Source organism: Anas acuta, chromosome 5 (genome assembly GCF_963932015.1).
Source record: "Anas acuta chromosome 5, bAnaAcu1.1, whole genome shotgun sequence".
Taxonomy (NCBI): domain Eukaryota; kingdom Metazoa; phylum Chordata; class Aves; order Anseriformes; family Anatidae; genus Anas; species Anas acuta.
In genome coordinates, this window is record NC_088983.1 from 16,646,010 (window position 1) to 16,658,672 (window position 12,663).

The window sequence follows — 12,663 nt, forward strand, 5'->3', positions numbered from 1 at the left end:
ACATACAATTTTTTGTTCTCCACAGTTTGACTCAATCTAATCAGCCGTCTTTCTCTTATTCCTCAGTCAAAACATACATTCCAGCCTTAGCAAATTACCCCTTTGCAAGGTTTACTGCTCTTACTGCTCAACAGACAGTGGCTGTATTAAGTCTTTCTCCCCCATATTCATAATCAGAGCTCTTAGGTCATTTGACCTTTGCCTGTTTCAAACCCAAATTATTCTCTTAGGAATTTCAGCATATCAGCAAAACTGAAGATTTTTCTCTGTGTGCATGCAATGAAGAATAATTTGTACTTCTGCAAGGCCCTTTCACTGCAAAGAAGAGAGCTTCTGAAATGAAGGACTAGCCAGAAGTCATTTCTGCCAAGGCCAGAGAAGCCAAATAAAACACATTTTCCTTAACAAAAAGCTGCAAAAGTATTTGCTGGGTAATTCTATTTTAACTTCTCTGGAAAGGTTTTTGAGGTGCAGGAACCAGAAACAAATGTTTGGAAGAAAAGAAACAATTTCCTAGGCTGTAAGAACAAAAGAAAGTCAGCAACCTTTCTCTCCCTGTGGCGTCAGAGCACTAGAAGGGCCCAGCAGAGCCACCAGCTGGACAGAAGACAGATGAATTTGTTCTGTGCCTTTCAAAAATATGTGAAGTGCTGGAAGCACAGAGTACCTTGTTTTGACTGAAGGGCCAGGGCTATTGGAGGTTTTACCTCGCCCTTTCCCAGCTCATCAGGCCAGGAAGGAAGAGAGGAATGAGATCCCTGGGAATGTTTTCTCTAAATTGTGTTCACTTAACAAAGAGGGGAAAGGGAAATAGAAAATAAAGGAGAAATTCTCAAATTCAAAATTAGTTAAGAATATATTGCAATTTTGCTTAAATAGAACCTTTATGTTTCAAATCCTATATATTAAAAATGAGTTAAATTTGTATAACATGTCAGAGGAAAAATTCCTTTAAGAGTTATAAAATGTTACAAAAGTTAAAAAACAGTTATAAATGCAATGTCTTTCCTCACCTTGTGAATGAATTTAGTGTAGTCATATGAGATACATGAGATACAAGGCACTAACCACACAGACTTGCATGAAGCTAAGCAGTTTTCCCCTCTTCTAAGAAAGACCTGCAAAAGTTTATCTCAGTCTTGATTTGCAAATAGAAATGTTCATTTCACTAAGGGAAATAAATCCATTGAACTCTTGTCCTGTGATATCTCAAGGAGCAGAAATGGGCCTTCAGCATTTCAAGGCAGGTGCCCCTCCCGTTGGGTGAAGGGTCATCAGACCGGTCATTCTGCCACTGATCTGTAAACTTACTTAAACACAAATTTTCATATTTTGGGTAAGATTTCATTCCAATTTCAGTGTGAATGCATTTCAACACATGGTGCTGTTAGTAAAAAAAATAATATCTAACTTTATGAACTTACTCTCTGTCATCTTTTATCCTTACTCCAGCAGTTTCAGATTCCACATATTAAATTTTGATTAGGCATTGGAGAAGTGTGTTTATTCCTTGCTTATCAGGGATCTGACAGGATCCCTGCCTGCATTCACACTGATGTGAAGTTAGGGATTTGCTTTCTCAGGGGAAGAAGACAAAGAAGAAAATGTCTTGTTGGGGATTTCAGGGTTATGGAAAGGTGGTGAAGAGCGCTGGTCCCCCTGTGCAAGGATGAGAGAGGTGCTCTGGCTTGCAGGGCTAAGCTGAGTGACCTGCCCTGCTGGTGGGCATGGCCCTCACCATCCTGTGCTGCTTGGACAGCTTGGGGCCAAAGGGCTGGCTCTGGAGATGTGTCAGACACCTCAATCTGTCCCTGCGGCAGCTGGGAGCTCAGCGTGTGGCTGCAAAACCTGCCAAGCAGCAAGGTAGGTCTGTCAGCTCCCACAGCCCCAGCTAAACCCTCGCTTGTTCATCTAACAGTGCTTACAGTCACTTGGCCACCAGGGCTGTGATATAAATAAACCATGACCCAAAGGCTGCGGCTTCACAGCAGCTGAAGACAATCCATAACAGCGTTGCCGTGGTTATGTCCTCCCCAAAACACCAGTGCTGTACCCACCCTCCTCTCCTCTCCCCTGCCCTCCAGGCCACCGTCGTGTCTCTGACCTGAGGCAATCCGACTGAGGGGGTGAGAGGGCAGAAGAAGGCCTCGTGTTAGACACAGCTCTCTGGCCCAGCTCCCTGCTCAGCTCAGCGAAGCACAGACATTTGGAAGGGATTCACCCCACTGGCACCAGGCACCCTGAATTACTCCCTGGAGCTGTTGCTTCTCCTCCAGTAAGGCCAGAGATGCTCACAGGTGCACAGGTTCCTAAATCAAACACAACAATTTAGCTCCTAAAGTCAGGCAGGATGAACCCAGGCTAGATCTGAATAGCTAGGTCCAGCTACAGTGGGAGATGCCAGAATCCCAGGTCCAGGGACCTACCATGCAGCCCCTACCACCCATCCCTCTCACAGCCAGCTCTTCACAGAGCCCCTCAGGCAAACTCCACCACAGTTTCCCAGTCCCAAGGCCCCATCCCTGCTGGGAGGGCACCACTGTCACTTTAGGTTTTGACTGGAAAAGTTACCAATGAGCTCCAGTCTAAAGTAACTTGCCAGAGAGAGAATCAGGATGGGAACTCAGTACAAAATTATACCAAAATGCCCTGTGTTACATGTTTGTTCTCCAGACAGAAAGGAAAGTGACCCAAAGCCAACCTCACTCCTGTCTGCTGATTCAGCAGGAGAAGCTCTGGGCTTTGCCTGGTTTCTGTTTTTTTTTGTGTGGGGTATCATGAGTGACAGATTCCTTGGAGGGAACTCAAGGGAAAACAAAGGAAAGAGAGAAGAGAGAAAAAATTCTTGGCAGGCAAGATGAAAGGTTGGGCCAGGTCCCGGGCTGTCATTTAGCCAAATATGTGGGACAACCTTCTTTTGCCTACAAGTCTGCTAGCAATTTGCAGAACAGCATTGCAGGTAGCCAGCAGGGCTGCCAGTCTCCAGACTGCTATTTTTCGGTCTCTGTTTCCTTGGTGAAGTTTCCCAAGCAGCACACAACTTAACTGAGTTCATAAGGGGCAGCAACCGCTCCCAGTTCTGCCCAGCAGCTGCTTTTACAAGACAGAGGCTTCATAAAACTGGCTTTCTCCAGAGCGCCACAGGAGGAGTGCACCTGAGCTGTGAGGACTCCCTACATTTGGCAAGGTTTCCCCAGCATCCAAAGGGCTGAACATATTTACTTGGTTTCAACAAAACATTTAAAATTCCCAAACAATTCATTAGCCTCGCAAAAGCAAATGGAAAGTACTAATTAACATAGTCAAGGAATTACTTCAAGTATTAAGACAGGTCTTTCAACCCCACCAGAAACAGTGTTGTCCCACAGACAAATTGCAGAGAGCAAATGCCAGCAGCCCCAGCCCTTGCAGGACCAGATCTGAGCCAGGACTGCAGTCCAGCTCAGAGAACAACTCTCTAGAGCATAGTTTCATGCTCCTCTTAATCCAGGGCAATGGCAAGGATACTGCTGAAAGGGCAGTCCCCGGACCGCACTTGCACACACTCCCCCCTCTTTGCTTTTGCTGCTTCTCTTGCCTCAGATCTAGAGGCAGTGTAACCACTAAGGAAATTGGTTCAGCACCCTAATCCAGCAGAAAACTGAAAAGAAAAGGATTTATGGGAACTGGATTCTGTTTCTGGCCTTACCCCAAATATAAAGGATGGTAGAGAGCAAGTCCAGGGAATAAATGCATTACAAGGATTGAAGGGTTACTAAGTGAGTGACTATAACCAAATCAGCTCCACAAGCTTGTGCCTCAATTTCCCTTCCTACAGCAGCTGTAGTAAATATCTGTCTTCAGCTAATTGCTGTTTCACATTTGTGAAACATCCTGTGATCCTCTCTTTATACGTACAAGGGCTTTATATTAATCATAAAGCGTCATTAAGATTAATGAATAAGCTTTGTTCCTTTTAAAGGTATCAGTAATGCAGAAAGCAGAAATCCTTAACTTGACCATAACCATATTCCCTGTTCAGCAGAAAGGTGATGGAAAGTCTGGGAAAGGCACACTGATACGCATGTATATATTCATCTGTTTGAAAAGAGCTACATTCTTCAGCACTCCCTGGCTCGTGTGCATCTAATAGAATATCTATTTAGGAAAATGTGACTAGCATAACCAGCTATGCAGTGCTCACATCTGCTAATCCTTTGCTGCTCAAGTAATCATCTTCACTTGCAAAAAGATTTATACTATTTTGGGTGCAGGCAAAGAGGAGCTAAGCACTCCAAACCTCTCACAGCTGAAACCTCGAGGGAAGCATTACCTTAGCATTCCCACTCTGGCGAGATACATTGATTTAGAGATCCCATTTCTGGAAGTGGGTAGAATTACTTTAGATAGCTCAGAGAGGCACAAAATGGACAAAGGAAAGGCTTGCGGCTACGATATTTACCATATTGGGTGACGCCTGTTGCTCTATTATATTTGCACAGCTTAAATAACTCTGCTTGCTTGACCACAGCTGCTTTGCAGCGCTGTTTTATTATGCATTTAAACACACATATACACACACAAACTTCACAGCTAAAAAACACCAGCTGAAAGCTTGCCTTGTCTGTCTGAGAAGCAAGAACCCAAGAGCCTGGAAGGGATTTCTGTCTCAGTTTCTCTCTGTTGGAGTTGCTCCGGACTGACACCAGCAAAAAGCTCCAACTCGGCCACGTGCACGCCTGGGGATTGCTTCAGTCAGGGGGAGGTGGGGGTTGTACACGTGTTCCTACACTGTTCAAGCAGCTTGTCGATACCAGAGTGCTGCAGGGAGAGAGTGGGGTGCCAAGGGTCTTGGCAGAAAATACAGCACGTGCATGAGCAGCCTCATGTACCAGTCTCCACTGTCCCTCTGCAGAAGGTGGGGTGCCACCCTCACGCATGGACACACAACTCTACCCTGTGCAGGAGCTTAACAGAGATTTGACAGCCAGGTTTCAACCCCTGCAAATGCTGTGCACCCTTTCTGGTGGTTAGTTCCCCAGGAGGTCTGCCCCTGGTCAGCGATCTTCTCACTGCAGTTTTTCTTCAAGCCACCTAGACCAATGCTGGAGCCTGGGTGTGCCCAGCACCCTTACATGCACTGCTTTGAAGTATTGATGTGCCGTGCCCCTGTCAACGTGATTTTCAGAGTATTCCCCTGCTGGCTGGCTCTCCTGGAAGCACTGCCCACCTTCGTTTGACTGGTGGGTATGCTGGCCAGGGCTCAGTAATATATACATACCTTCCAGAGCAATTTGCTCTTCAAATTCAAGGGCAGCCGCTATAGGTTTCACTCCATTAATGCAGTGTTATGACCCCTACAGTCCATGGCTAGTAATTCCAGTAATTTTGCCCAGCTTTGAGTAAGTCCTACAGCTCTGATAACAGAGGTAGTGACCCACGCCATTCCCACTAGGGCTGTAGGGGCATTGCCTCCTCTCATTCAGCAAATTCTGGAGAAGAAAGAACCTTTTAAAAATCTCTTATGTATTACCTTTGCCCAAGTTTTAAGAACAAATTTGTCACATACTTCCCTGCACAAATACTAATGTTTGAAGGTTTTTAGCATTATAAAATACACAACAAGCACTCCAGCCCCCTCCAGCTCAGAGATAATGACCACAAATATTCACAAGGGAAAAAAAATCACTTCTTTCTCCACACACAAACCCCTTAAAGTTTGGGCAAATGTAACTGGGAGAACCAAGGACTAGCAGGGTTTTGTTCTCTCCATCCTCAAACTGAACAGTAAGAGCAAATTATTTCTCTTAAGCCAGACAGAATTAGTTGGCCAGCAGGATTTCTACTACAGACTTTGCAGCCTTGAGAAACTGATAAAAGGACCTCCTCCAAACAGAAGAATGTTTTTCAAGCCTTTCTCCCAAACATCAGTATCATCTTGCCTTTTGCCAACTTAAAAACTCCTAACAAATTTCAGTTAATCAATTCCTACGTTGCTTGGATGATATAGTGCTGTTACTCAGTTACAATTTATATCTGGGATAACTGTGGTACAGAGAGGGTAAGATCACTGAGCAGGTCTTGACTTTTTGGGTGATTATTGAAAATAAGCATCATTTATTTAGGGGCCTACTTATTTACTTATCTGTATTGCAGTAGCATCCCCAGTCCTCTGTACGGATGAGCACCAGCAGGTTCATTGCTGGTTAGGGCCCCTGCCTCAAACTGGTTCAGTAATCCAAATGCAGCGGAGGCAAATTAATGTGGCTGCAGTGCCCCTGGCGAGAAACCCATTCACAATCCCACTGCCTTGGGGCTTAGCTCTGCTGTGAATGGCCAGCCAGCCAGAGCCCTGGGGTGGAGAAGCTGGAGGAGGAGGAGGCAGGTGGATTTTGTACTTGGTGACAAGAGAAGTGACTCTCTAGGGACTGTACCCAGCTGTGAGAGGTCACAGGAGCTCCTTTGAACACTACAAGGCACGTGTGTAAGGGGTGGGTGGGGTGGACAGAAGTTGAATTAAAGCCAAACAAGTGATTCAGTCTCGGTCCTACTCCTAGTGCAAATCTGGCCCTAAGATTTACTGTGGAGATTCCACTTTAGTTACCTATGATGAAATACCCGTTCAGCACCACAGAAAAAAAATAATCTGAAAAGTGGAAAGTAATCTAGGACACATGGTGGATCATGGACCACCCCTTAGACCAGTGCTTTCTTGCCAAGAATTGCTGCGTAAGTGCCTTTTTAGCATGGCTGTGCATTAACTGCTTCCACTGTGTTTTGAAAGCCTTAAAGACACTTTTCTGTGGTAAAACAGACTTTGCCCATTCTTGTTTTCTGTTTTGATGCATAACTATTCTAAAAGTAAATCTGAAATCTTCTTTGGTAGTATGAATGCTTCACACTTTAGTTGGAAAAGTGTAGTTAGTGTTCAGGGACACAGGGCTTTCAATGACCCTCTGCTCACAGAGCCATCTGTGGGTTCTGTCACAATTCTTGTGACCAGAATTTGGTCAGCCATTCCAAACAGCTGCCTTTTCTTTCTAATGACCCCCCCAAAGAACTACTTATTTCTATTCCCAAATGCAATAAATCGACTCCCTTCCAAAATTATAATGCTTAAAGATCTCTGCGATGGACAGTATGTTGTCCTAGTTTCACTAACTCAGGTTTCCGTGCTCTTTAGCAATCAAAGCAGGCAAGCACTTAAGGCTCTGGGAATTGAACCTTGCTGCAGCTTCTTTTTCTAATAGACAGGTTTTAGGTATCTAATGTCTGTTTTTCAGGTCAATTTAGAGATCTTCCTGAGTCTCACAAACCTATGCTGCTGATCTCTGAGAAACCATCTATACTTAATCATGGATAAGTAAAAATATAGCCCTACTATATTTTTAGTAGGAAAAATACTACAAAATAGATCCTCTCTGAGGTACATGAACTATGTGCACATGGTGTGGCAGGGGATGGAGCCAACCCAAAGCTGCGCCAAGCAGTCCTCACAGCCACCCTCCTGGACACACCGTTGAGCGCGGATAGCTGTACACAGAGTGAGACACGTGTGCATCTTTCAGCCTATGCTGCCTCTAGGTTGGAAAATCAAGAGAGCACGTAGCCATTTAGGACAGGAAGTGAGAAACTATCTTTAGCTGAAACTGTAGTGGAGAGGAGATGAACAGAAGATCGCTCACGGCTTACGTTCATGCCCCCATTCCTATGAACGCTGGCATTGGACTGTCTGCAATGACGAGGAGCTCCCTGCTGAAGGACAACTTTTTGAGTGTGGTCTGCACCCGAGGTATTGAAGGGCCAGTCGCTTTCTGTGCTAGCACCAGCACCACTGCACAAAGTGCTCAAAGCACCTTCTGAGGCTGGCGATCACACGATGAGTCAGTGTGGTTGCAAACACACTTTTCTCTTAATTGAATTTTGGGAGACATAAGTCCACTCTGTGAGTGCACCAAGCCTCTTTAGAGAACACCTCTTTCTTTGTATCTTTACAATAATATCCTGATCCTGGTGCAACGCAGTTATTTCCTTCCTGAGAAGCACCATCCTGTGGGAAAGGAAAATCTTCCTCTTTATCAGAGCTTGACAGACATCAGAGAGATTTGATAACACTGGTTTGTTTCCAGCTACCTGAACTGTCCCTTCCCCACTTCAGCACAGCTCCCCACATGTACTGGGCTGAGGGTTTTGTTCAGAAGCACACTGCATTGTGCCTAAGACCTTCTGAGGCCAACACTACTTGCTCACCAATTCAAACCATCCTAGATTATAGTTCTTCTCATAGGACAGTTCTCAAAGAGAGCTGTGTTTTTCTTTAAAATTGTTTTCTCAATTCAAGCCTGAAAATGTTCATATTAAACTTACCCCACTGCAGAGCCAGGTGTGTAACCTGGGCAGGAGAGCTTTTTCGGCCTACAAGGATTTAAAAGCTCCCATTCAAGCATAAAGGACGGGTTTGACAGGATGCTTACCAGAGATGTTCTCTGGCATTCTTTACACAGGAGATCAGATTAGATAATCAAATCAGTCCCCTCTGGAGCTCAGATCTGTGAGCCCATGAGAGTCGTTTGGTTCCCAGACTCCTCCAGTTCTTGGCCTCTTCTTTCTACATTCACTGCATGAAATCAATGTCAATTGTGATGTGGGTTTTGTGCCAAAAAGACGTGTCTCCAAAAAGATGTACAGTCATCACTTCATTAGCTAGCCTGGTGCCCCACAAGTGAGAACTGCTGTAACCCATCCCAACTGCCTGCACCAGCCACTGTCCTCAATGACTATTTAATGTTTGCGTATTGCTGATCATGTCTGTCTCGGCTCCTGTCTGCTCTTCTCATCATCTCCTCCATACATTTCCCAGATGTTGGAATGAAGGCATATACCTTTTCATGAAACCGTGGTCACCAGGCTCAATCAGCTCACATTTCTCCAGATGTTTTGTGATCTCATCACTTATTAACGCTCCTAGCTGAGTTAGCCTGACTCTAGCTTAGGATAACTGGTTATAATTTCCTTGCTCCTCTCCAACCCGTTTTGGAAGAATCTGATTAGACTGATTTCTATCCAGCCCTTTGTTACCCTTCTCCCCACATCTGTCTCCGAGGAGCTATTGGTTTTGGATGCAGATTTCTTCCCAGCATCTTCCTGCCATTTCAGAGGTGTAAGTCAGCACAACCTCCTTAGGGATTTGCTACATGCAAAACAGACCCTTTGGTCACTGCAAGGACCAGATACACAGGCACTTTCCAAGTTGCCAGGGTACTCCTATGATAATTAGCACTACCGTAGTTTCTGTGCATGTAAGGAAGTTTTCCCATTTCATAACTCACAATTTTCACAATAAATTATTAATTAATTAAATAATTAAAACCCAGGTGGACAAAGGTACAATCTCAGCAATTGCTCATGAAATTTTTGTGCACAGAATTTTAAATTGGGTCCAAATTCTCCATCATCAGTTTACCTCTGTTACCATCTCTTTTGAGAGCTACTATTTTTATCTACAAATATTTTGTGAATATGTACCTAACTCCATGTGAACATAACCAAAAAGTCACATTTAATCAGTTAGTCACATTTCTACTTCTGTACCAGCACAGCAAGTATACAAGCTATGCTCGCTGAAGTGTAATTCTTTTTAGGATCTTCAGCAATATTGTGACATGCAAACAAAGTTGAAACACATTTTTTAATTACTTAAGTCCTTATTTAAGAGTGGGAGATAGATTGTAAATAAAGACAATCAGGTAATGAAATAAAAGTATGTTGGTAAATTATTCAGATGCTCATAGATTTATGAAGAACACATGCGTTGTGCCCATTCATGCTTCATCTACTTATTTACAGCCCAAATCTAGGGTTTGTGGCTTATTTTCTCCTGCAACGCTAAACTGAAAGCAAATCTTTGTAAGCATGTGTTAACTTTCAACCAAGTTAAGAAAGAGATAAACAGTATAAATCTTTCAGTTTCTCAGTATGTGGCATCTCAACTATCACAAATGCAGGGAATATCTGCAAAGTACCTATTCCTTGGATTGCTATCTACTTGTCGGTGAGCTGGGATTGGGTTCTTCTTTTTTCTTTCTTTTTTTTTTCTTTTTTTTTTTGGTTTGTTTGTTTGTTTTCTTATGACCGTGTGATCCTTGCCCCTTTGTGTTTAGCATTGAGTTGAACTGAGTAATTGTACCTTGGACCAGGTGTAATGTTGTTCCTTGTGACTCAGTAAATATCTGAAGGCAAAAGCAGTGACAGTTGCAATGTAGGGTTTTCCCTCCATCCCCTGCACTCCATGTGCACATTTGGGACAGTGCTATGGTGGAGCTATAGCAGCCTGTCAGCAGCTTTTCTATCTCTTTTTTGACTGTGTGTGCTGCAAGCCAAAGGAGACAGAGTTGCAGCACACTCAGTGACTGAAAATGCAAGTACACTGTAACCACCCACCTATACAGCTCCTTCTACTGCACCCATCACAGACACAGCTAGGAGCTTTCATTCGTGGGAAAAAGTCTTTCTAAGTGTGTCAGGCAGATAAAAAGCACTCTTAATATCTGGTATTAGGTGTTTTTCCAAGGGGGTGACTGGAAGTTCCAGCAGCTGTGTCATTTTCCCCTGATTGTTTTCAACAGGAAACAGAAACACTCGGCTTCAGCATCAGCTTTATGATATAACTGAGCCTTGGGCAGATTCCAGCCTGATCCTGGAGCCCCGGCAGCTGACTGTCCTCCCAGTCAAAACCTATTTTCTCTCCCACTATGTTTTCTTGGAGCATGAACCTGCAAGGTGCTGTGCCTGTTTGCCAGGAGCAAGGAAAGCCCGGAGTTTTTTCCTAACCAAAAGTACGTCTGAAGTCTCCTGGGAGTCTGCGGACATGGTTTGTGTGAACTTTCGCTAGGTAGGGCTGGAGTGAGCACCAGCTGGTAGGGACGAGCCCTTACCCAATTCTCAGCATTTCAGTAGAAACAAAGCAAGCCTCCCAGGAAGGATTTGTCACGTTTCCAAATAGCACAGAACTCCCTTACTCTGTCCTTTCCCCTAAATTGCAGCTTGGAATTTGTGCTTATTCTTCCCTAAATAGCTGAGACTGGAGTTAAACAAAGGTATCGCACTTTGTTTTCAGCTGGAACATGTTAGCTAAAGGAAATACTGTAACTTACAGCACAATCGTGCCGCACCATAGCGATTGTGTAGCTGAAACCCCCCCAGCCAGCTTGCAAATGCAGTTAAGAGCTCTTTGTTAAGTGGGCAAAGCAAAGCGACATAGTTATTAAAAACAGTGACTTAAGTTTCAGGACTTACCCTGAGTCATCCCCGGCTCCCTTGTCTCCGGCTGATGTTTTCATCATTACAGCAAACTTTAAGATACTTTCTGTTTCACAGTGGCTTTAGAGTTCCTTGGTAAAGAAAGCAATTCCTTGCCATCGCTGAGCAGAACCTCCACATCCTTAGGTTTGTACTGAAGATGGTATTTCAAGGGACTGCAGGGGGAGGATGTGTGAAACCAGCTTCAGGCTCGGTAGTATCGGAGGGCAGACAACTAAACAAGCACTGAAATGAAAGCAAACTGCCAAGAAGGTCTGATTTTAGCCTCTCTTATTTCTACTTCCTGTATTTATATGAACGGGGGATTTCAGGAAGAGGCAGTCTTTGGTGGTCAAGGGTGTGTGTGTGTGTGCGTGCGCGTGTGTATTATAAAGCCATATTTAGTAGTGAAGGCAGGTTAGCCTTATTAGAGAGAAGGGCCCGAGAGTGCCAGCTTCCAGTTTGTTTCTGTAACGTAAGCAAATCTGCGGGAAATTGTTTTATAGACTACAGGTATATCAGTAGGCAACAGAGCATGGTGAACTTTGTAAAGGATTTTATAAGCAGCAAGGCAGTAAGTCTCCGTCTGCAAATTCCTGAAGCATGTGTATTTCTACTGCTTGAGTAACTGGAACCAGATGGAACTTGGAAACCTTTATATTTACACAGGACCTGAGAAAGTGAAATATCTAACACAGGCAGAGGACAGTTAATGCAAAAAAGTTCCTAGTTGAAGCAAAAGGTAATGGTTAGGCTGTGAGACTGCTGGTAAATGAGTAGCTATCCAAGCTGTGAAGCTCCGGATAGTCTCGGAGCACATTTGACCTGGAGTTACTTAAGTGGTTGACTGGTGTTTGCCGTACTGGAAACCCAACTAAATATAGACCAGCTGTGGAGGCTGGGGACTGACAGATGTGCTGTCAGACGGGGCTGGTGGCACTCCTGTTTGGCAGCTCTGCCATTCAGGAAATACTGGATGCTGGGAGAATGCATAATGGAAAAGAATACAGCAGAAATATGCAGCAGAGGCGGAGAAAAGTAATTCATGGAACAGAGAGGGAGACCTTTTTGCTCCTTTTATCTTCAGAAGGAATTTCTCAGCTTTCGAAGATATTGTCCAGTAAGCAGGCTGTGCCATGCAGCCCACACTGGAAATGGAAATGCCAGGCAGCTGTCAGCGTATCAGTCTGAGGGTGACTACACCTCAATGTACAGCACAGAGCCAGTTCTGCTGGCACTGAGCTAGGGGGAGTGCGAGGGATCACTACCATCATCAAGATGCACCTGTGCATCTCAAGATGAACTTTTCTAAAGTTTTTTTCAACCAAACCTGTTGGTATTAGAAGATGTATCTTCTAGCTTTTGGAAGGGTTTCATTTAGAAAGT

At 44.3% G+C, this 12,663-nt stretch overlaps 1 protein-coding gene across 1 annotated transcript in view; it reads right to left on the reverse strand.

Annotated features, from left to right (window-relative positions):
• Window positions 1-11,754, reverse strand: part of RIN3 (Ras and Rab interactor 3) — a 69,240-nt gene extending 57,486 nt beyond the window's left edge. Inside the window, exon 1 of the mRNA XM_068682909.1 lies at window positions 11,275-11,754. Coding sequence (XP_068539010.1) covers window positions 11,275-11,321 — 47 coding nt within the window. The 5' untranslated portion in view covers window positions 11,322-11,754. The remainder of the gene's footprint in view (window positions 1-11,274) is intronic.
• Between the last annotated feature and the right edge of the window lie 909 nt (window positions 11,755-12,663).